At 42.0% G+C, this 25839-nt stretch overlaps 1 protein-coding gene across 5 annotated transcripts in view; it reads right to left on the bottom strand.

Moving 5' to 3' along the window:
• The window catches only part of TRIM66 (tripartite motif containing 66), a 66949-nt gene that overhangs the window by 14326 nt on the left and 26784 nt on the right, over window positions 1–25839 (bottom strand). For all 5 annotated transcript variants that reach the window (XM_081013905.1, XM_081013908.1, XM_081013907.1 and 2 more), the window contains 8 exons: window positions 24789–24921; window positions 23288–23404; window positions 21832–21946; window positions 21083–21229; window positions 14685–14802; window positions 12659–13611; window positions 11942–12088; window positions 516–788 (listed from right to left, as the gene is read on the bottom strand). In XM_081013905.1, coding sequence (XP_080870031.1) covers window positions 516–788; window positions 11942–12088; window positions 12659–13611; window positions 14685–14802; window positions 21083–21229; window positions 21832–21946; window positions 23288–23404; window positions 24789–24921 — 2003 coding nt within the window. The remainder of the gene's footprint in view (window positions 1–515; window positions 789–11941; window positions 12089–12658; window positions 13612–14684; window positions 14803–21082; window positions 21230–21831; window positions 21947–23287; window positions 23405–24788; window positions 24922–25839) is intronic.

Raw genomic sequence — 25839 nt, 5'->3', positions numbered from 1 at the left:
TTAAATAAACACAAGTCCCCTCAGGCTAGTAGCTCCTTTGGAGCTAGTAGTCCCACGGTTCTCTGAATCCATGCCAGAGATTTAGCCCAGGCAGCATGCAATATATATGCATAAGCCACGTTTGTACAATACATTTAAAACACTATCTTGCCACTTTAGACAGTCATGGGTTCCTCTGAAGTGTTCTGGCAGCTGTAGTTTGTTAAGGGTGCTATAAGACCCAGAGAAGTTTAACAATATCTCTTTCCACAGGGAACACTAGGAATTGCAGTTCTGTGAGGGAAATAGGGGTCTCCAGGTCAGCCATGCAGTCTGTGCTGGAGCAAGCAGCTCAAATCTCTTTACACTGAGCTTCTCAGGTAGATTGAAAGGGAACAAAGGCATGATTACTTAGTCCCTCCCAAGGTGAGCTAAGCCCGGCAGGACTTTATGGTCTCAAACCCTTTTTGCATTCATTAGACTTAAGCACATTGCTTATATGAGGCTGGTTATCCCACAGAATCAACAGTCCTTACCTTGCACACTGCGCTCCTCAGGGGCACACCACCGGTTGCTAAGTGGCTAAGAGCATCAGAGTTCAGGTCATTTGTACTTCTATCCAAAGCCAGGCTGTAACTGGGCAAAACTTCAGGCTGCACGTCAGAGGTATATGGCATACTTTGGGGCTGACCGGATGTTACAGTGGATATTTCTTTTGCCTGTGAATCAACTGACTTGGATACCCTTGCTGAAGACAACTCCATGTCTAAAGCATTTGAAAAGCCCACAGTGTTCAGTGAAGCTGACCGCTGAAAAAGACAATGTGTAGGTTGATGTGCATGCAGATCTAATTTTTTTGATGTGGACATAAAGGCTCATCCATACTGTCGTGGACATTAAGTGCCTAATTCAGTGCCTAATTCCATCACTTTCTTTGTATTTTGTGGAAGCTTATGCTGTCAGTACTACAAGTCTTTCACAATTACATTTTACCTATTCCACAACCTTCCGGATCTGTGTTCCTATTTCCACACAAAACACTGCATGTTCACTCATGGACTGCTGTGGGCAGGATTCCTGTGTTGCACAGGGTTGGACTAGATGACTCTCAGAGCCCCAACTCTACAATTATATGACTCTATGCTATGGTGCTCTATGGTAATCAACTCTATGGTAATCAAACCCCAGATTCAGAGATTAGTCTTGGAGCCTTCAGCTTTAATTTTGTTGGTGATATAGACAGATAGACAGACAGACAGATAGATAGATGAATTCTTGGGTGCCAAGATCCAAGCTTGGGCCAAGTACTCTTTGGAGACAGATCCCCAGCAGAGTTTTAAAGTCACAAAATATGCAGCAAAGTAAAATGTGGAAATATAGGCTGTTAGTCCTTTATACCCTTCCAAGTGAGTTACAAAAATTCTTTCTTCCTCTGGCATAGGAAAGGACCACAAGTTTGGCAAGTTAAAAACTGATTTACTTACAAACTCTTCAAAGGTCAGATTCATGTGCTTTTCTTCACATCAGTCAGAAAAGTTGCAAAGGCAATAAAAGTCCATAGAGCTAAACCTGGCAGGACAGCTTACTCTATGGTCTTAACCCCTTCATGCTTTAATTAGACATAAGCATGTTGGTTATATGAGGCTGGTTATTCCACAAATTTCCCATTTCATTCTAATAGAAAGGCCTGGTTTTTCCTTGCAAGCTACCAGGAAAGAAGAGTGCTTCTGAACCCAATGCAGATTGCTCTTTTCTTACTGTTGAAACACAGTGTCTGGATTCCATATTTCTGGAGTCAGAAGGCTAGAGCTTCTGGTTGCCAAAGATTGAGGGTGCCAGCAAGGTTTGGAGTAGTATCCAGAGATCCCATGCTTATTGCTATCTCATGATTGAGCCATTCACATAGACTGGTCTGATTTTATTCCCAAAGACTCTATGGAAAGACTCCTGGTAACTTCAGACTTCAGAGCTACAAAACACAGGTCTTTGCAAAAATCACCTGATGTATTTGAAACTAATACCTTTAAAGAGATTAAGTTTTACAGAGAAGAGGGCTTCTATTTTCCCTTATTACTGCTCCAGTTACAGGAAGTGTATGAAGAGAGTATAATAGATTGCATCAGTCAGTATAAAACATTAATCTTACTAAAAAGGAAAGAAAGGAAAAATGAGGCCATCAAACTGCCATCTGTCTCTCCCTGGAGGCAAAAGTTAATTCTGTGGTTATTTTAATAATGAGGAAACATTATGATCTTTCACTTTAAAAAAAAGTGTGTGTGTGTGTATTAAGGCTCCTGGTAAGCAGTTGACATATTCTACACTGTGATCCACAAAGCTGCTGTCAAGTGTGAAGTGAACAATGCGCTGGGAGTAAGGCTCATTAAGATCCTATTAATTCTCTCCCTAAAATAATCATTCCTTTTGGCATTAGCGGGTGGTGGGTGGGGGACCTCATCTCCCCTAGTGATTTCTACAGTACTGGATAATATGTGGTGTTTCTTTTTTTATTATTAATGGATCAGAATTCTCTAAAAAGCTTTAATGTTTCATTCCTTGAACACAACAAATGCTACATTCATCATATACACTGTCACAGTGTGATTGCTGCTGTTGGAAAGCCTTTCGGTACCAACATTTTAATATATAAAGTTACAAACAAGTCCATTTGTGCCATTACAAATCTTCGCACTCTGCTTGCTTTTGCCCATTCCCTTCATTTTCAAAAAATCAATCAATCAATCAATCAATCCCCATGTTTTCCTTAAACTTTGAAAAAGCACAATCTCAATTGTGTACAGCTCCTGACACGTTATAACATTAATTGCAACAGCAGCTGTCCAGTAATGGTGCTCTTAATGTCAAAAGTTGTTTTTTAACCATTATCACTTATATCACACAAATTTCAGCCCCCTTTTCCATCGGCCTTACTGCATACCTTTAATAGCAGCCTCATATGCAGACATTTAGCTGGCAAATGCTGTTCCTAGCATGAAGATAAGTGACAGGGAAAGCTTAATCTTCAAGCTTTCTGCATGTCAGGCTGCTATTAAAGGCACAGGAAGAAGGGGGGGGGCGGAATAGCAGCTCTACTTACAATAGTAAAAAGATAATGTGCCCAAAATCAGAGTTAAAAATTAAGAGCATATTTTTATACGGCTCCATGCAAACATGCATTATGAACCACAAAGAAAGTTGGAGGTGAAAATGCCTACCTTCAATAAAGTCTTGGCTTAGGATTTGTTAAACCTACACAGATTCTTTGCGATTGTGGAGAAATTACTGAGAGCAAAGGACTGGAAAGTAACGAAGGCTGCTGTTAAGTGGAGCAATCCCCCTGGCAGCTCATTATGCTGCAAGGTTAAAGAAATGCACTAATTCAAATCCAGTTGGCTCAAATTTAACTCAGAGTACACCAATAGCCTACACATATATTCCTTTTGCTTGGCTCTTAAGTAGACCGTCCCTGACCAACACCCCAGTTTGGGGTGGGGGAGTACCTCTATTTTCTGTTTTAAAAAAATGCATCACAAGAAAATGGAGCCGGCTTTACGGTGCAAGCAGCAGAAACAGCCAGCCGAACAAGCAGCATCATGTATTATTTATCTTCCTTTTCAGGTCACAAAAATAAGCTTTGCTAATCTAAAACACACTGTGAAATACTGCAAAATCCACAGCATGGCAATATCTGTATTAGGCCAGTCAAAATGGCATAAAATAGTAAGCAAGCTTTCAAGTTCTACCAAACTCTTCACTGGGTGAGAAGGGTAGGAAAGATGGCTGGGTGTTAAAAGCCAGGTAAATGTTCCAGCTGTACCTGGAGCTGATGAGGATTAAACTGTGAACTCTCAGCGTGCTCTACCACTAAGCCACCACCCTTTCCTATACAATGTTCTGATTACCACCAGAATGGCTTAAGTTCAGCAAATCCAGTCCTCCAGAATCCCCAAGATGATCAGGGTCCAAAGGATCAGATCCTAAGCACTTATATTGGGCTTTTCCCTGCACCTGCACAGTAACGTTTGGGCAGCACCAGCTTAATGCCAGTGCCTTGGACATTTAGGTGGCATGGCTTTTGCAAAGTTCAGGCCAGCTGCCAGTACAAACACAAAACCAGGAATATAAAAGTTCGTTACTAGGCATAAAGTTGTGGAGTTGGATACCGTAACCTAGAAACTTTGATTCTGCAGGGGTAAACTCTTGGACACAGATTGAGAGAGGGCATCTGGATTAAAGATGGAGTCTGGACACTAGTTCCCTCCCCAGTATATGGTCCTGACTACAATAGGGCACAGAATCAATGGTATTCAGTGGAATTCCTAGGTCAGTAGCAGCAGGCTGCTTTTGCTGACATCAGTAAGCAGAAAATGTTGTCACCTTATGCTGATGTAGCAGTCAGTCATATTTAGCAGTGCAGGGAGCTTAAGCTTAGATCATAAATTACCATGACAATCAATCAATGCAGAAATTTAGACACCCACGGTTATGCCATGAAAAAAAAAGCCTAATGGTTGGAATGTCATGGATATCACCTCTTGTTTTACCAGTTTGTAGATTTCTGGAACCTGGAGATAGATATAAGAATCCCAACATTAAAGACCCAGAAAGGAGAGGAGGTCTGTGTGGGATTTTCAGCGGCTAATGTTCAGGAAATAATGACGATGATTATGATGATAATGTCCCACACAATTATAACTTTACTGTGTATTAATATCTCATCTTAATTTCCTCTCTATTCTCCTAGTCCTGAGGTGAAATATCATAATTCAGCACTATAAACTAAAAACAAACTAGAACACAAAAATGAGATGCAGAGCATATATTTGATGCTCAAGTCTAAGGTTCAATCCTGGCATCCCCAGTTTTAGGATCTGAGCTGTTTGGGAGTGGGGCAACTCTCTCCCAGAGAATTTATGATATTCATAATATAATCTAGTGTACGTGTAGTATGAGGATCATTGCTCTGAATGAGTGTACAGCAACTCCTTTTAAAAAATGACAATCTTCAATTGAAATGTATGTGCATTTATTCAAATGTGGCTAGTTAACACAAGTTTCCAGAAAGACTTAATTAGGAATGCAGAACTGATTGGGAGGGGGAGTACAGAATAGCATTTTTCTTTAACTAACTTCTTAACTAACTTTTCTTTAACTAACTTCTGTTTCACTCTCTCCCTGCTCATCAAATGATTGAGCCAGTGACTGGGAAGGGGCCATTTCTATCTTCAACCTGCTGGGCTAGACCAAGAGGTTTAAACTTATCCATGCTATGTGTCTACTTTATATCTCCCCCCCCCCCCCATTTTTTGACACTGGCAGAAAAAAATGGAGAATGTAGATCAGGCCACAGGGCTGGGAGTTAGCCACACCTGCTATATATTTTGCATGCGGTCCACAGATTTGACTCCAGAGTAGTGCTTTTGTTGTAGGAATATTGCATTTAATGTGCCCTCAAAGAAGTACAACATTCTGTACTTGACACACCATAAATTTGAAGCACATCCCCACCATCACCCCTGCAAGAAAGAGAGAAAGATATTGGGAACAGTAGTTCAAAGGGCTACAGTTCCCAGCAGCCTTAACATACTACCATTCCCAAGGTTCTTAGGAGGAGTGCTTTGAACGCTGGGTGTGTGCACAATTAGATGTGATGCTTCTCCCATAGAGTGCATATGTTGCTATAAAGTTTATTTGCCGAGTATTACTGGCAACTTTTATGTGGCATCTGTGCAACATCACTCCCCCTCTGCCTGTGCACCCCTTTGCTACCTGACCCTTGAACCAGATGACACAGCTGTTGGTGATGGTTTTAAAAGGGGGGCAAAAAGCAGCATGACTATAGCCCCATCTACTGGATGAGGATGGGCTAGATCAGAGTTCTCAAGAAAAGTAACTGTCATGTCATCATGCATTAAGCAAAAGCATTTGTGGCAAGTCTTCAGTAACTGTCTGAAACAGCATTGAGTCTACATCAGGATGTCTGAGTCTACAGTAGCCCCACTTATCACATGCTTTATTGGTCTGTCAGAGCTTTTCTAATATGAATTTTATTTGTAAAAGTTTTCAAAAATATTAGATAAATATACAAGAGACACACAACACAAGAAAGGAGAAAAACACAGAAGCAACTTGAAACTAAGGCACATTTACAGTACAAGGATGCGGGGTGTGTGTGTGTGGAAATGACTGTCAAATTCACAATCAATGAACTCTAAGAAAAGAGGATGTTTGTCAAGCTAAGTTGGCAAACTGAAAAATGAGGTGCAAGCAGCCAAAACATTAGAGAGGAGAGGGATGTAACTGTTTTTGCATTTGGTAACAATAAGATGGCTATCTGGCACATACACCATAAGAACAACAATCTTCTTTTTCTAGACTCTATCTCTAGCCTGCAGCATCTATTGACAAAATTTACACATAATCATCACTTCTCAGATAGTTCTGTTGCTTCAGCTACTCTTTGCAGAGAAAACCACAATTGTGTTGTTAAGAAGTATAGTTATAATGTCATCATTTGCTTGAGAATGGATAAACTCCTGAAAGAATTCTGCAATTAATTAGCAGAAGAGTTGAGCAACCACAAAATGTGTTTAAAGGTCCTAGTTTGGACACAGCCATACTAGACGAACTGACTATAGCTCAGATGGATTAAGTGGAACTTTGCTGCAGTTACACACTTTCTGTTAAGATCTTTAAACTGAGTTTTCTTTATATTCATGCTACAAAAATGAGACACAGGTGCCTTGCCAATCTAAAGTTCTGGGCAGATCCTTTACAAACCTCCAACTACAAAAGCATGTCCTTCAGAAGAAGGGTCAGAAGGAACAGGTAGATGGTAAGAGCTAAGGAGGAGAGCACTGTGACATTTAAATAGGATTCTAATGATGCTAACGAGATTCCAGCATTCTGCTTGAATTATGGTTGTCTGAGAAAGTAGCATATTTGCAGAGTGACATGTTGGAATAGTGGTGCCATTAGGGCCCCACTCAGCAGAAGGAACAGGAAGACCCGCAAATGCAGCAAGTGAAGTAATGCATATTATCATTTAAAATGATCCCACCCCCATAAGATAATTAAGTCTAGGATCCAAAATGATTTAATTGCACCACTGTACAGAAAGCTATGGTGAATCAACTTTCTTTTCATGTTCCCTGGAGTTTTCTTCAACATGTTAAGTCTGTCATCCAATGTATCTTTGTTGTTTTCCAGGAAGAGAAGTCCATAAGGCTGTTTGAATTGATTAAATCAGAATGATACAGAAAAAGATGATCAGGCGAAAATGTGATTCTCTCTTCAACAGACCCAATGAACAGAGCATTCTTAAAGGAAGAGATGCCTAAGTATGAACCAAGGCCGATCCCTGTGATCATTCCAAATCAAGACATCCTGTGTATAGTTTCTGGTAGCATGTTGTATTTGTGTCCACTGATGATGCAACCATATGGGAGAGCTGCAGCAAAATATAAAGTCCAGGGCTGGAACTGTCAAACTTTTTTTAACCATAGGTCTATTGAATGTGAAATTGCTTCAGTCATGGTTTATGCTTAAGACTTGGTGGTGACAGATAAAGTGCAATTGTTTGGGGAGGGAGGAAGGATTCTAGACATTCATTCATTCACACAACCGCTGTCCTGGTGAGCCATAAGAAGTCAGAATACCATTTTTGCATGCATTTGTAAAGCTGATTAGAAAGTGGTTGGTAGTTGAATGTATAATAGGTAGACAGAAGGATGACAGAAAGATCCCAAGGTGATGCCATGGCTTAGTGAGCTGCACAAAATAATTTTATAGGTCAAGTTTATATTTATCATATCAGACTTTTGACAGTTGGCTTTTTCAAATGTGTCAAGCTCACACTGGTTACGAGATGTAATTTGAGCTGCTGAGATATTATCAGAGATAATCACCGCTTTATGCTGTGTTTAGTTACACTTGGATCATTTTGTTCATCCACACAGCACAGGCTAAGGATTCCATTGTCAGGATATATAGCAACAGACGCAGCAGACAGCCAAATCTAGTTCTCTTTTGAAATGAGTATGATAGAAGTCCAGGTTGTCTACAGACACAGCCCCTAAGGATGTTGATAATGCCTGAATGTCCCTGGAGGAATTAGGACTGGAATTCATCTCGAGAAGGAAATACTTGAGGCATAGCCATTCGATACAATCAAATGCTTTCTCAGTGTTGGGGGATAAGATGTTCAAAATGTGTCTTGCCTTGTATGCAACATCTAGCCCATGTAACACTTTGTCCACCAGGTGTCATCATGGGATGAATTCCATTTGATCAGAGTGGATGTACTGGGTGATAATGTTGTCCATTCTGTCAGTTAAGACAGCTGTAAAGTTCTTCGAGTCCTGATTGATTAAGGATATTGAGCAGTAAGAGGCAGTTACAGCCGAGTCCTTTCCCTGTTTCAATCATCCATCTTTTCTTCCACCCACAAACAATATCTAACTACTCCAAAGTAGTCACAGAAGTCTCAAAGGCCTTGCTATCAGAATTTTATGCAAATATGTGTAATTTGTATACAACCTTCTTATTCTACTGATTGCCTGGTTTCTCTGACAAAAGACTGTAGCCTGGCTGGATCCAAGGGACCATACAGAGTTACCATACACATCATAAGGCTCCTCACGTGATCCCTTCTGGCTATAGCCCCTATACCACCTTGCAAGCTGCTCCAAAAACTCTGAAGAACTTTGGGACTGTCTGCAATCTGGTATAAAAAATCCTGGTTTTTTTGGCTTTGGCTAAGCAAGGACTTCCAAATTTTTAAATAGAAGGTACTTGTACTAAAATTATTCAAATACAGTGGACGCTCGGGTTGCGAACATGATCCGTGCGGGAGGCACGTTCGCAACCCGCAGCGTTCGCAGCTCACAGTGCCGCATCTGCACACACGCGGGTCATGATTCAGCGCTTTTGCACATGCGCAAAGTGTGAAACCCAGAAGTAACCCGTTCCGGTACTTCCGGGTTTGGCACGGTGCGCAACCCAAAAACGCACAACCTGAAGTGTCTGTAACCCAAGGTATGACTGTATCAGCCATCATAGCTAAAATTAATCCCCTTGTAAATTGGTGGTTCAGAGTTGGGAACAGGGAATGCCCAGTTATCTTTATCCTTCATTTCAGTTTCTAGGCAGATGATTGGCCAATATCAGATACAGAATGCTAGCCTATACAATGCATTTGTTCTTAAATGCAGCCTAAGCAAACAGGCCTTAGCTACGGGAGACATCAAACAATTAGAACTCATATAAATGGCATGTGGATTATGCAAATGGCATTGCATCTTATGACTCATGTTACAGTCCATTTAATCAAAATACCCGTACATAAGTTCCTGGAAATTGTGGAGAAACAACTAAACAGTTATGTACAAGCAAAATGATCATGTAACGTGAAAGTTAAATTATCCTCAAAGATACAACCTGTCTTTTACTTTGAACCAAAAGGAAATTTGGTCTTTCCCCCATTATAGTTACAACCCCTACATCACTTCTTCAATCAGCACTTGCCTAATTTTGGCACCAAGCCATGACAGTGCTGTGACACTATAGCAAGACAAGGCTCTTGAGGTCAAAGTAGATGGGGCTGTTTATTTGTGTTTATTTGTATCCTGCTCTTTTTCCATAGGATTCATGGTTGTGTATATGGGAGGCTGAAGAGTGTTCCATTCAGGAACTAGCCAGGCCAAAATATATAGATATATAGTATAGCTTCAGAGAAAGAAAGGCACTATTATTCCACTAAACAACTCCACTGAAGTTACTGGCCAACTAAAATATTTACTAGCTGCATGCCTATTCACATCTATCTAGTCATTTGTGTCCTAAAAAGAAGAATTGTCAACTTTTGTAAAAATAACCTTGTCTTATCATTTTGGAAGCATTTCTTACTGACCAGAAGTGACCAGATCAAGTGACTGTTGGGCAAAAGGTCCTCAGAGGAGGTGGTCAAAAGCTACCAACTTAAGCAAGCACATTTTCAGTATTTAATATTCCCTATGTGATGAAGCATGCTTCCAGTCTGTAATACATGAAGCTATAGTCAAGACATCACACTGGGTAGTAGCAGCAAAATGTACTGAGTTTATTTCTCTCTCTCTGTTCTCAGAAAACAAAACCCTTTTGGGTATCAAGAAATGTTCCTTTTTAAATTTAGAAAATCTAAATATGCATACAGAAGATCCTAAGTATGTCTGTTTTACCTGTATGGTTATTGGGACCACCACCTGGGATTGAAGGAAGAGGGGTTAACTTGTACCTGAGTTGCCCTCCTCAGCAGGTTTGTTTACCTGCTGCAGAGGAACCTCAGAGGTACCTGCCCTAACAAGCCATGTGCCTGGGCCTTAGAAAGCTGGCTTACACAAGGTCCATCTAGAGTAGACTAGTATTATGTACACTGACTGGCAGTAGCTTTCCAAAGTCTCAGGCAGAGGTCTTTCCTATCACCTACAGCTCATCCTCTTAACTGGATAACCTACAAACACAACCTGTAACTGCCTGCATGCAAATCATGTGCTCTACCACTGAGCTATTGCTAATGTTGGGGATAGGAACCTTTCTTCTGCTAAGGGCCACATTACCTCTGGGTTGGGGGGGGTTGGGCCAAATAAATTTTAATTAGTTTTCCAATATTTACCCAATAATAGCCAAATTATAACAATATCAATTAATTTACCTCTGAGGTAATTTGTCGGAGGCTAGATGATAGCAGTATGCAAGGCCAGAGTGAAAAGTGAGAGGGGTGCTACCTCTATCACTCTTTTTCTCTCTCTCTTTGCCACCCATTATCCTTCTGTGGCACCTGAATGAACTTAGGTAGGCCACAGGTTGCTCACCTTTGCCATATGTGCAACCTCCCATGATCCTACACACGTGTTAACTGACAAAGCCCTAAACAACTCGTGCCCAAAGCACCATCTGATCTCTTATGAAGTACTTCTGGTGGTTCCCCATGCCCTGGAGCCTTCACTAGGAATTGAGCCCTTAGCTTGGCAGGCCCTGTGCTGTGTAGAGGTTCGGGAGGAACTGTCACTATCTTCTTTTAGAGGTTTGAAAACTGTACTGTTTAGACAGGTCTTCACAATATGAATTTATCTTTTTAGCCAACCAGAATCTACTGATGTTTCACTGAAGTTTTTTATTGTGTTTTATAGATATTTATAGACTGACATTATTGTGTTGTATATGCTCTGAGCCACCTTTATATATTTTATGAAAGTGTGGATTATAAATGTTCAAACAAATACATAACTGCCACCCTTGGGCTCCAACTACCTATGAGCATTTGACAGGCTGCCCCAGCATTAAGACAGCATTAAGAGGAGGCCAATGCAAGGAACAAGACTGTGGATGAACTGAGTGAATTCCCCCTATTCCCTCCATCATGCAATTATTGCTGCTTGTTTTTGAACACCTAAATAGGGTGTTCAAATAATTGTGAACACTGGGATTTCCCTCCATCCTTGTGTAGAAAAGAAATGTCAGGAACAAAGCAGCCCTAAAAATATGTCTTTTGCGGCATTGCCTGGAGATCAACGAATCAGAATTCATGAAAAACTCCCATCGAAATTTCCACTCAAGGCTTTATGTGATTTTTCAATCAGTTTGTAGTGCAAACATACAATGTATATTGCCCCAAAATGTAAAAATGTACATTTGCATTACAAATGCCTTTCTTCTATTCTTTTCTATATTAACAACTATGAAACGTGTATAGAAATAACATGAGAGTCTCAAGGGCAATTTAAGCACTCGTATGGACACATTCACTGTGTTCCAAGGATATGGCTTTCTACAGAGAAGAATCTCCCCTACAAAGATGAAATTTCACTCTTGACCTTCATTCTTGTCAAAGTGCTGAAAGAGAGAAGTAGTCTTCAAAGAAGCCGTATAGAGCTACCGAAACATTTTCTCTTATGTTTAAAAAAAGAAAAGAAGAAGCTCTGTGTACCTTTCTGACTGGATTCAAGAAAGTACTCTCTGGGGAGTGAATACTGACAATAGCATCTTCCAATGGCTGTGACATTGGTGGAATCATGTTTCTATCAAGAGGAAGTGCTGGTTTTTGACCTTCTGAATCAGTGGAATCTTCACCAACCTATGATAAGGGAATAATCAGCACAGATTCATTAATAGCACCAAGATCAGTTTAGGAAATGAGTCGTAATATGAAAAATCCTTTTGATGGAACACCCTTATTTTATTTGTACACACAGGGATCATTTCCAGATGATCTGTAGACTGAGCCACCCTCCTAATTTGTTTGCAGGGAGATTAGTTGATTTTGCCCATTAGTTAACATTCAATCAGATTTGTTTGCAGTGAAGTTAGATAACGCTGTGTCAAAGCAAGTGTTCTCACACCCCCCAGTGCATTTCCTCATCACTTTCTTTACTGCAAAAAGTCCAATATTTTGCAGAAGAGCTCCAAATCAACTTTAATTGGGCAACCAGAATTTGCCAGTGTGTTATTGAATCCCACCTAAAAATAGTGATGCCTGGAAGGGCCTACTGAGTTCTCAGGTGTCAGCCCATTTATTAACAATTACTGGCTTTAAATCTGTGCTAACCTATCTGCATTGGAATCTATTTGGTACCAAGTTTTGGTTAGGGCATTTAAACAGCTAGAGACCAAAAGAAGAAGAAAAGAACAGACCTAGCAAACTCACCTGCTGGGCTTCATCCTGGCTTTGCTGCTGAACTGCCGTCGGCTGCCTCACAATGTAGTTTATTTGCCCCACAATTGTTTGCTGAACATGCTGAGGCTGCTTGGCCTGATTCACTTGCAGGCTCGGTTGCTGAGCCTGGAGGAGAAGCTCCAGATCTTTCTTCATTTCCTCCAGTTCAAACTGGTGGTGCATGATGTCCAAACTCTGCTGTAGCACCTGTTCGTGAGCCTTCTCGTTCTGACCTGTCGTAGATGATTGCTGTGGTGACAATGGTGGTGGCGGCGGCGGCGGCGGCAAGGGTGGCTGTTCCTGCTGCTGCTGCTGCTGCTGCTGTTGCAAGTGATTCAGCTTTAGCTTCTGGAGAGGACCAAGCTGAACTTGCACTGTTGGACTGTGCAGAGCAGATTGCGCAGGCAGCTGCTGGGAATGTCCAGCCTGGCCTTGCTGACCATCATGCAGGGGAAGGGGATAAATGGGATGTGCTGCCTGTTGCAACGGCTGCTCTTGGGAATGCTTTGCCATCCTGGCAGATAGGCTATCGTGCTCCTGGTGAGATTTCTGCTCGGCACAAGGCTGCAGTGTTTTCACGGGTCGAGAGGCGCACCTCTGTTCTCTTTCGTGCTGCTGCTGGCTGTACTGCAGAGGGAAATGCTGCTGCTGGTGGTGGTGCTGCATCTCAGGAGGCTGTCGGAAGGAATGAGCATGGCTCATGGTTTGATGAGGAAGCTGTCCTTTATTCATGTGGGGGATGTTAAGGCAATGGGTGCAGCACACCGGCGTAGGGCAATGAACAGGAGGCTGAAACTGGTGGGACTGGGTGTTGAGAGAGTCATGCTGTGGTGCTGGCGAATGATGTCCGTGATGATGATACAAGGAGGGCTGCATTCCTTGCATACTTCCATAGGATGGCACTTCTGAGTGATGGATTGGTCCCCCCTCCATTGACAAGTGGCCTGCAGAAAGCAAGGAAGAAATAAAAACGGGAAGGATGCACCAGCAAAATGGAGAAAACACCCACCCACCCACCAGGAGGGGGTCAACATGTGCTAGAAACAGGCTATCAAATCTTCCTTCAGGGGAAACCTTCTTCAGAAATACTTCCACAGAGTCGCACCTTTTGCATTATCTCCTAGCATCTGAGCATCAAATGGAGGCATATGATGAATTGTTGTTGTTTTAAGCCCTGTTAAAAGTAGAGGACTGGTGAGATAATAGCCAGCCCAAAGGGAAATGTATGACTTTTCCCCAAATTGTCATTTGTAGCACTTCCATAAAGACACTGTAAGCCAGGGGTCAGCAAACTTTTTCAGCAGGGGGCCGGGTCCACTGTCCCTCAGACCTTGTGGGGGGCCAGACAATATTGGGGGGGTGGGGAATGAACAAATTCCTATGCCCCACAAATAACCCAGAGATGCATTTTAAATAAAAGCACACATTCTACTAATGGAAAAACACACTGATTCCCGGATCATCCGTGGGCCAGATTTAGACGGCGATTGGGCCAGATCCGGCCCCGAGGCCTTAGTTTGCCTACCTATGCTGTAAGCAATCTTTTAATTTCAGTAGGGTTTGTGAGATTATTTCAACAGTAGCTATTTCAGCTTGTGGGTGGGGCTATACTACATGGCTGCCTTTTGGTCCCATCCCCCCCAAAATGCTTCTCCAGATATGGAAAGGACTACATCAACATTATCCCCCTACTTTCAATCAGTTCTTTGATTCTGGCATGGTTATTTATGTATGGATGTGCATGTGTGTGAGCGTGTTTTCATTCTTATGCCACCAAAGCAAAATAGTGGCGCCTATGTCACTCGCATAGGGGTATAACTCACAACTTGGCCTTTTTCCGCACGCGAAAGCTTTTGACTCACCTTGTAGCAGCTTTTGGGTTACATATTAAGTGTGACTTACAAAGAATTGTCACAGTGGTAGCAGTGGAAAAATTAACATCAATACTGATAATACACACACACATATTTTCATCTAATGAACTCAAAGGAAACCTAACATTGTATACTTTTTTTACCTAAATTGGACAGTTGTTTAGTCCAGAAAGATGGGTCCCATGTGAATCTGACCTTCCAAGGAGGACCTGCATCAGTATTACAGTTTGTTTCTAGTAAACGCTGGATCTGAAACACAATCTGGTAACAAATAAAAAAATTACTGTTAGAGTTAATGATGATCGATGCTTTATCAATTACAGCTGATTATAACTTATAACTTTAAATGACCCTACATTTCCATTTTCCATTATTGCTTACTTGCCCATTCAGTTATCCTTTTATTTCATTTCGCTTTTCGATTTGCTTACATTTTCAAGGCAAGAATCTCCTAGCTAAAGTGAACTAATGAGAGGAAAGGAATTCATGTTGAAATCAGGGACTCCTAAGCCAGTTGTCCATCACTGCAGGAGAAATGATTTTGCATGCAGACAGACACCAGCAGGATTGTAATGTCTGCTATGCAAACTTCAGTGGAGAGTAAAGTTACTCAAATTGCTATGGAGACCAGCAAATAGCCTGAAATAGTGAACAAGAAGTATGCTTCTGCAGAACTGGCACTTTTGCAAGTGCCACATAATGTATGTTCCAAATTTGTGAGGAGTCATTCCTTTAGTATGGCAGCACCTTTGTTGTGGCAGACACATGATTTAGTTAATGATTTTTCTTTTAAAGTCATTGTTTTTTATCTTTGTTTTTAAGGATGGTGGTGATTCTATGTACACATGTTTTTAACTGGTGTATGACTTTATCCATGTTTTTATTTATAATTCTATCTGTACACCACTTGGGAAATTTCTTTTGATCTAGTGGTTTATTAATTCTCTAAATAAAATAAATAATTGATAAGTTGCTGATGTATGAAACAAGGCTGAGATAACAATCCACAATACTTTACTGTGTAAGCAAATCCTTACTGTCTCACAATCTTTCTCCCATAATTGCAAACGATATTTTTATATGTGCTTTCCCCAATAAAGTACTGCACATAGAGAGCAACCTAAAGTCATATCCAGAAACTCCATAGAATCATAGAATCATAGAATCATAGAGTTGGAAGAGACCACAAGGGCCATCGAGTCCAACCCCCTGCCAAGCAGGAAACACCATCAGAGCACTCCTGACATATGGTTGTCAAGCCTCTGCTTAAAGACCTCCAAAGAAGGAGACTCCACCACACTCCTTGGCAACAAATTCCACTGTCGAACAGCTCTTACTGTCAGGAAGTTCTTCCTAATGTTTAGGTGGAATCTTCTTTCTTGTAGTTTGGATCCATTGCTCCGTGTCCGCTTCTCTGGAGCAGCAGAAAACAACCTTTCTCCCTCCTCTATGTGACATCCTTTTATATATTTGAACATGGCTATCATATCACCCCTTAACCTCCTCTTCTCCAGGCTAAACATGCCCAGCTCCCTTAGCCGTTCCTCATAAGGCATCCTTTCCAGGCCTTTGACCATTTTGGTTGCCCTCCTCTGGACACGTTCCAGTTTGTCAGTGTCCTTCTTGAACTGTGGTGCCCAGAACTGGACACAGTACTCCAGGTGAGGTCTGACCAGAGCAGAATACAGTGGCACTATTACTTCCCTTGATCTAGATGCTATACTCCTATTGATGCAGCCCAGAATTGCATTGGCTTTTTTAGCTGCCGCGTCACACTGTTGGCTCATGTCAAGTTTGTGGTCAACCAAGACTCCTAGATCCTTTTCACATGTACTGCTCTCAAGCCAGGTATCACCCATCTTGTATTTGTGCCTCTCATTTTTTTTTGCCCAAGTGCTATACTTTACATTTCTCCCTGTTAAAATTCATCTTGTTTGTTTTGGCCCAGTTCTCTAATCTGTCAAGGTTGTTTTGAAGTGTGATCCTGTCCTCTGGGGTGTTAGCCACCCCTCCCAGTTTGGTGTCATCTGCAAATTTGATCAGGATGCCCTTGAGTCCATCATCCAAGTCATTGATAAAGATGTTGAATAAGACCGGGCCCAAGACAGAACCCTGTGGCACCCCACTAGTCACTCTTCTCCAGGATGAAGAGGAACCATTGATGAGCACCCTTTGGGTTCGGTCAGTCAGCCAGTTACAAATCCACTGAGTGGTAGCATAGTCAAGACCACATTTTACCAGCTTCTTTACAAGAATATCATGGGGCACCTTGTCAAATGCCTTGCTGAAATCAAGGTAGGCTACATCCACTGCGTTCCCTTCATCTACCAGGCTTGTAATTCTGTCAAAAAACGAGATCAGGTTAGTCTGACATGACTTATTTTTCAGAAATCCATGCTGACTATTGGTGATCACAGCATTCCTTTCTAGGTGCTCACAGACTGTTTGCTTAATGATCTGCTCCAGAATCTTCCCTGGTATTGATGTCAGACTGACTGGGCGGTAATTATTTGGGTCCTCTCTTTTCCCCTTTTTGAAAATAGGGACAACATTTGCCCTCCTCCAGTCTGCCGGGACTTCGCCTGTTCTCCAGGAATTCTCAAAGATGACTGCCAGTGGTTCTGAGATCACATCTGCCAGTTCTTTTAATACTCTTGGATGCAGTTCATCTGGCCCTGGAGACTTGAATACATCTAGACTAGCCAAGTATTCTTGTACTATCTCCTTAGTTATTCTGGGCTGTGTTTCCTCTGCTGAATCATTTGCTCCAAATTCTTCAGGTCGGGCATTGTTTTCTTTACCGGAGAAGACTGAGGCAAAGAAGGCATTGAGGAGTTCAGCCCTTTCTGTGTCCCCTGTTTGCATTTCACCATCTTCTCCTCTGAGTGACCCCACTGTTTCTTTGTTCTTCCTTTTGCTACGAACATACCCATAAAAGCCTTTTTTGTTGCTTTTAACCTCTCTAGCAAGCCTGAGTTCATTCTGTGCTTTAGCTTTTCTGACTTTGTGTCTACACGTGCTGGCTATTTGTTTGAATTCCTCTTTGGTGGTTTCCCCCCTTTTCCATTTTTTGTACACATCCTTTTTTAAACTTAACTCAGTTAAAAGTTCTTTAGATAGCCACCCTGGCTTCTTTAGGCACCTTCCATGTTTCCGTCTCATTGGTATTGCCTGAAGTTGTGCTTTTACTATCTCCCTCTTAACAAACTCCCAGCCATCATGAACTCCCTTTCCTTTTAGTATTACTGTCCATGGTATCTCACCCAGCACTTCCCTAAGTTTTATGAAGTCGGCTTTCTTAAAGTCAAGAAATTGAATCCTAGTATGCTTGGCTCCTCCTTTCCACTGTATAGTAAACTTCAGAAGAGCATGATCACTCGCGCCTAATGATCCTTCCACTTCTACCCCACTAACCAGGTCATCAACATTGGTTAGGACCAGATCTAAAATTGCTGTTCCTCTTGTTGCTTCTCCCACTTTCTGGACAATGAAGTTGTCTGCAAGGCCAGTGAGGAATCTGTTTGACCTTATGCTCTTGGCTGAGTTTGACATCCAACAAATATCCGGGTAATTGAAGTCCCCCATTACTACTATCTCCCTTCCTTTTGCATGCTTGGCCATCTGTTCCAGGAAGGCATCATCTATGTCCTCCGTTTGGCTTGGGGATTTATAGTAAACTCCCACAATGAGGTCACTGTTATTCTTCTCTCCCTTAATTTTGACCCAAATGCTCTCACTTTGGCTTTGAGGTTCTAAATCTTGGATCTCCTCACAGGTATACACATCCCTGACATATAACGCCACTCCTCCTCCTTTCTTGTCTGGTCTGTTTCTCTGAAATAGATTGTATCCCTCCATTATTACATTCCAATCGTGGGACTCATCCCACCAGGTTTCAGTGATGCCTATTATGCCATATTTAGTTTGCTGTACCAAGAGCTCAAGCTCATCTTGTTTATTTCCCATGCTTTGCGCATTAGTGTACAGACATTGAAGTCCATTAATCATTCCCCCGTGTCTCTTATTTAAGGATTTTTTCCTCCCACCACTAGGTCTGCGTGCTGTTTGCTCCATTTGGTCTATGACATTTGGATGATCATCTTCATCAATTGATAGACTCCTACCTTCAGGAGCACTGTCTCCCTCCCCCACATTAGTCAGTTTAAAGCCCTCCTGATGAGGTTTCTGAGATTTTTGGCAAAAAACATTCCTCCCAACCGTTGTGAGGTGCAGCTCATCGCTTGCCAGAAGTCCATCTTCAAGAAACTGCAGTCCATGATCTAAGAATCCAAACCGTTCCTGTTTACACCATTTGTGAAGCCAGCTGTTCACTTCCACTATTTTTCCCTCTCTCCCTGGGCCACGCCGTTCAACTGGGAGGACAGATGAGATGACAATTTGTGCATTTAATTGCTTCAATTTCCTGCCCAGAGCCTCGTAGTCTCTTTTGATCTTCTGGAGGCTATTGCTTGCAGTGTCATTGGTTCCCACGTGAACCAAGAGGAAGGGGTATTTGTCAGTGGGTTTTATGATTCCTTGCAGTCGTTCAGTTACATCTTGGATCTTAGCCCCGGGGAGACAGCACACTTCCCGAGACATCTTGTCAGGCCCACAGATCACTGCTTCTGTTCCCCTCAGTAGGGAATCCCCTATCACCACTACACGCCTCCTCTTAGGTCTGGTCGGGGTTCTTCCGTGAGCTGTCTGTTCCAAGGTCGCCTGCACATTCCCTGAGGACTGACTTTGCTGCTCGTCTTCATATACCTGATCGACTGTAATGAGGGAGAGATCCTCAAATGGAGTCTGCTCTTCGTCTTCCATGCTAGGGGAGAGGACCTCAAAGCGATTGTGTATTTCTAAACAATCAGAGCAAACCCTGGGCCTCCTACTTCTTTGAGTCACGTTTCTCCATATATCTGGCTCCTGTGTTGGTGAACTAGCCTCCTTCTCAGGGGAGTCCCCTGTCTCCTCCTTGGTGGAGACGGTGTGCTCTGTTGCTTCCAAGAAGAGCTCCAGCTCTCTAATTCTTTGGAGTGTAGCTACACGTTCCTCCAGTTGCTGGACTTTGTCTTCTAAGAGGGCAATCAACATGCAGTTGCTGCAGGTAAAGCTGCCTGCAACCTTTGGCAAGATGGCAAACATTGCGCAGGAACCGCAGGCGACTGCAGCTGTTCCCTCCCCCTCCATCTTGAGAACGTGTCGTTGGGGGTGGCTACAGCGGTCCTCCATCATAAAAAGCGTGAAGACAGGACAAATAACTCCCCCCCAAAAAAACCTAGGTCTCCCCCAACAAACGTTTGAGACTAGCTCCCCTAAATCTAAAAGATGGATCAAACTGTGTGCGCCGCTGCCCTGCAAGCTCTGATAAGCTCCTCCCACAGCTAATCACCTGCCTCAACAGAAACCCTGCCCCCTCTGACCTTTGCACAGGGAGAGCAGCTAATCAGCCACAAAGAAACACACACACAAGAAAACCCTTTTTGCTCCTTCTTCAGCTGCTGCCCTGCAAGCTGTGAGCATAGGATCTCTCTTTCACACTAGCCTCATCTGGAATATTATTGATTCAGCAAAATGGAATCCTATGTATATTTACTCAGAAGTAAGTCTGCGTTCATAAGACAGCCAGGTCTGCACCACACAGGGCTAGTTTAGGGGGTCTAATTATTTGTTATGGGCATTTACTCTTTACAGTACACATGTGTACCTTTTGTATTTTCATTATTTGCTTTAGCTCCTACATATTAATGCAGATTTTTAGTTCATGTTGCCTTACATTGTCTTGGTTGCCTTTTCGGAAGACAGGTAATTAATACATACTTAAATACATAAATGCATCAGTATTGTGCTGTATCTTCAGTTCACACCAGTTCCATATCCTGTCCCACTCTAGATGAAAGTAATGGGAAGCTACTGTAAATCATGAATGAGGTAGGCATTATGTGAATGACTGTGTTAGCATGGGGGGAAAGGCACTGGATCTTGTTCCATTTCCTATGCTTCTGGGTCAGCACTAAAGTCCCATGCTGATCACAAGAAAACATCCTATGCACTGTATATGCACTATACAGTATATGCTTCCAGATGACTGGTTGTGTGGGTGATTGGCACCATGTTTTAGCATGAAAAGAAGTCTCAATCTATATAAGGACTAGGGATGGGCAAATCAATAAACTTCCAGACCATGCCACTTTTGCATGTGTTTGCCCATAATTCAACTGTCCCATTTCCACTTTAATCTGTGTATTTCCACTCAAAACAGAAGTTTCTAAACATATTAGGCCATATTCAACTAATGCACTGCCCAAGCAGAAGCCACCACAAAGATTCCCACTAATGCAGTATTAACTTTTTAATGGAGTCGCTTGCCAACCTCCATTTTGCTTCAGCTTCTGGGAGACCTAGAAGTACTCTTAAAAGTCTTGAGCCACCAGTACAGTAGAAGAGTTCATGCATTTTCCCCATTAGCTTCTTTGGGGACTTGTTTTTCTCCCTTCCCTTCCTTTTTTTGTATTTTGGGATTGTAGTGAGCATTTAGACTTACCAGCTCCTTACTGAAGAGGAATGGAACACTGTTTTTACTGCACACTGCCCAGCTCAGAAAGTTCTGCACGTGTTCAAATTGCCTGTTTAACACCATGATGCCCTGAAGTTGTTGTTCCAGTTTCTGCTTCTTTTCACTGGTGATTCTCTGTCAAGAGTCAGAAACAAAAGAAACTACTCAACATAGTCATTGGAACTGTGATGATGCCGCTTGCTTGCTTGCTTGCTTGCTTGCTTGCTTGGATGAAAAATGGAGAAATGTGTGTCGGTGTCAGAAACATCTAACAAAAGTCAGAAAACTTTTGCTTTTGCATGGGTGGAATATAGCCTACTGTAGAAAGATAAGACTCAATTTGTTGCTCAGCTCAGCGTTGCCATTAGTCCTTCCCACTTTTGCCTCTGACCTCACTCACCACAGGCATGTGACCTCCAGAAGATTGCCCATGAGAGAATGCAGTTCTTAGGCTGAAAAACCTTCCCCACTCCTGATATAGGCAGTCCCACTGGTACTGTAGGCACCATGGACATCTAGCTGTGCTGTTTCCAAATCTCTTGCCCAGGTGCCCTTCTCCCAAAGCACCCTACTCATTACCAGACATTCCCACATCAGCTGAGGAAGGACTTCCCCTTTCAGTTTTTCTCACCCCGTGCATTTCTTGACCTTTGAGTTCGCCACATAAATAAATTGTTGTTGTTTTTATGTCTGCACGTAATGATCTGCCTTAGCTACGTTAGAACCACCCTACTTACCTCTAGCTGTTCAAGTAGAACATTCGTTCTCTTATTTATTTCACTGATCAGGAGCATCTTGGCCATTTTGATCTGATTTTCCACTTTCCTTTGCAGGTGCTTTACTTCAAACAATCTGTAGAAAAGAAGCCACTGACAACTTATATGCATACCCATATATGAGAAGGTTTGATGGTCATCACTGTGAATGCATTATCAATTGCACCAGGAAGCCAACTAGTGTATATGGCTTGCATCTTTCAAAGTACTTAGTACTATGATCTGGCTAATATCATGATTCTAAGCTTGCGTGCACTACTGCTAACTTGAAAAACATGCTTCATGGATTCAAACGTAGGACTTTCCAAAAGAGTTTTGCTGAATCAGGGTGACAAATCAACACTGCCTAATTTTAGCAAATTTGCCAGGTTTCATATTTGTCTAGTTCATTATTAATAGATTATAGCAAAACCTTTATAATGTATACTAAGTTGTCAGACTGAAGTTCTCAGCATTTTATCATCGGGGGTAATTGGTGTGGCTATTCTTGTATCATTGGAGACAGAAAAAAACCTTTCTAACTGCTGTAATATTGGCAACTCCTTATTGGGCATACTTATTATTGCATTCTTTATGCTCAAGCATTACTTGAGCTTAGATTTGAATTGAGTTTTCCTGCATCTAACCCTGAATAACCTAGCCATTATTCTGTTGTTGTTGTTGTTTAGTCGTTTAGTCGTGTCCGACTCTTCGTGACCCCCTGGACCAGAGCACGCCAGGCACTCCTGTCTTCCACTGCCTCCCGCAGTTTGGTCAGACTCATGTTCGTAGCTTCGAGAACACTGTCCAACCATCTCGTCCTCTGTCGTCCCCTTCTCCTTGTGCCCTCAATCTTTCTAAACTACTAATTATTCTAAGCTACTATAATTTAGGATTGCAATCCACTGAACAGAACATAGTTCTGAACAAACTTGCACAAGACTGGCCTGTAGATTTAGCAAAACGCCAAAGGATGTTTGCCCTCCCATCTAACACAGCTAGACAAACTGGCCACCTCTTTCACATGTTACTGAATACCTAGAACAAGACAGCATGGTAGTCAGATCTCCTCTCTTTGAAGCGTTTATCTCCAGCAAAAGCACACACCCCATGCTTTTCTGCCCAAGAGGGTCAGAGAGTTCTGCACACTTTCCCCTTCATCACTCCAGATATGGAATCAAAGAAAAGTGGGGGTGGGGGAAGCAAGTAGGCAAGCCACACCCCTTTCCTTAAAATGATGTGCCCCAGTTATGTCCCTACTTAGGCCACCTTCAAAAACATCACTGACTGCCTTATTGTGGGAACATTAGATCTGAGGCCAAATGCAACCATCCAGGGCACCCGGGCTCTCTTTCTGTTCCTTGTAAAGTGTTTGTATCCTGTCCCCAGCCAAACCGTCTCTGTTCTTCCTTGCCTAGAATGTGTCCTTGAAAGTTACCTGTCTTCAATCTGTTTGGCTGAGACCTGCACCCCATTTTTCTTCTCTTCCACTTTAGCCGTCACATTTTCCAGGATGGCTCTCTGGTTTTGTAAAGCTTCATGGAGATGCCTGAACCTAGGAAAAGAAGAGAAGCCTTTTGTGTGTTTTTTTAACTCTTCTACTAATAAATTCATACATTAACAGTGAGCAGTCTTCGGTTCAAATCCAACGCAAGGAGGATTTGCGCCTCTGGCGTGTGGCCCCTGACAGATTGCCCATATGGGAACGTGATCCTCAGGCCAAAACATGTTCCCCACCCCTGCACCAGACAACGTGGGCAGGTTCATACATCACTTGTACTGTCTAGATTTGACTACTCAACACATAAATGACACACCACTAAATATGCAAACTGCCTCCACTGAACAACAAAGTGCCTGAAAGGAGGAGACACCTTTGTCTTTGGTGTTTGACCCATGATGGCTCCTTCACATATGGAAGTCACACATGATGCAGTCAGGAAGTGTTAAATATGTATGTTTGAAGATAGGGCAGATCTACAGCACACATTTAAAGCACATTCAACACACATCCAAAACACATGGACTCCCCCAAAGAACCCTGGGAACTGAAGTTTTCCCCAAACAGAGCTACTGTTCTCAGCACCTACACTTCCCAGGATTATTTGGGGCAAGTTATGCACTTTAAACATATATAGGATGTGTTTTAAATGTATGGTGTGGATCTGCCTAAGGTCCAGTCAACCAAAAACTTTCCAGAAGACCCCAGCAGCTTTTCTACTGTCTTGGCATCATTATTTATGTACCGCCCAGTCAAGGCCTGGACTACCAGATTATGTGTGCAAATCTGGGTACATATTTGACAGCTGCCTTCTCCTAAAACTGTTTCCTGAACCACATTATTAGTTTTTTTATTACTCACGTTTATTCCACAACTATCAAAAAACACAATATCATTTGTAACAGCTACACAGACTGCTTCACCTTCCCTTCATAATCACAAATGTCTACTTAATTGCATAAGTGTTTGATGAAGAACTGAGGAAACCACAATAATCTTCATATGTGAAGTCGAAATCAGCTTTGCTCCAAATAACCTCCAAAGATTAATCTAAAACCTGCATTGGCCTATACTTTCCGTTCTTCCTCCAAATTCTTTCCCACTTTCATAGTATTCAAAATGGGACACAAAATGTGCTCACAGCCCAATCCTGTCCAAACTAATTTGGAAGTTACCTCCATTGAGTACTATGAGACTTTTTCCCAAGAAAGGTTTCAATTCTGTTCTGGGTCTTACCTCTAGGTAAGACAGGATGGTGTGGTAAGTGCATCATGTGAAAACAGTGGAAGTTTACATTGCATAGTGGGATGTGTGACCTTCTGTACAGCTGAAGAAACATTGTGATAGAAAAATAAAGTGGGGCAACCTTATCCTTTCAATCACTAGGCTCTTCCTTGTAGCACTAGACTAAGAACAAAGGACAATAAATATTTAGTACCTGTGTTCCTTGTGCTCCGTTAGAAGGCAGCAGCGGCAAGTAAGGGCGTCGCAGGTCTCACAAAACAGTTTGAGTGTCTCTTGACTGTGCATTGGGCAGAACAAGGGAAATTCACTTGTTTCCCCATCAGCTCCTGGAAAGCAGGATTAATACAAAATTACTCCAGAGGCATACAAAAATGCCATGGCATTTGCCTTAAGTTCTTGCCCTACTGTCATTCTACTGCTCTCCCCCTATTCTCTTGTAGTTTTATTAAGTTTGGAATAGAGCATGTAATCTGAGCACTCTTATGCAAAATAAACAAATTTGCATTTACAGTTTATTTTCCTAATCTATTTTAAGCACAACACCAGAGTTTCTTTGGCGCACAATGTCAACAGCAAAGCAGAAAGAAGATCACCTATCCTGAGTATAATTTGCTTAATTCAACCACTAACTGATTCTGTTCTCAAAGCTCTGTATGAAATGCTTCAGCTTCTACTATACGTATTTATCCATCCTCAGGCTACAATGCACATACGTTGAGTTCCGAAGTTTTCCCAGATCAGTAGGTGTATGTGATCTTCCTTTCCCCCAAGAAACATGCCTAATAAATATTGATATGCACATGCATCAGATCCCTTAGTCCCTGTGAGATTGTTCTGATTCAATCACTTACTACTAGCTTCAAAGAAAGGAAAACTACCAGGCACTAATGGGAGTTGAGTATAAATATGGTCTTTTTCTTTTTCTTTCTTTTTCTTTTTTGTTACTGGCATGCCTGCCTCCTAGGACAGTTAAGGGGAAAGTCATTTACATTCTTAAGGCAAGTTTCCAGCCAAGTTCCCATTCCAAAGACTTGCTCAACTTCATTTCCTCAAATTCACAACCAGCTTTTGCCTCATCTAGATGTAATGTATAATACAGCATGTTACATACTTTATTAAACTGCCACTTGTATGTAGCAGTGTTGCATATTTTATTAGGGTATGCATTAACTTTGGTGCCATGTTTTCTTTTGATGGGAATGTAGTTATCTGGCATCTTTCTTCTATGCTTATCACTGCATGAA

Source organism: Podarcis pityusensis (genome assembly GCF_964106645.2).
Source record: "Podarcis pityusensis genome assembly, chromosome: 1".
In the NCBI taxonomy this organism is placed as follows: Eukaryota; Metazoa; Chordata; class Lepidosauria; order Squamata; family Lacertidae; genus Podarcis; species Podarcis pityusensis.
Note: the sequence above shows the minus strand (reverse complement) of the source record. Positions and strands in the feature narration are given on the sequence as shown.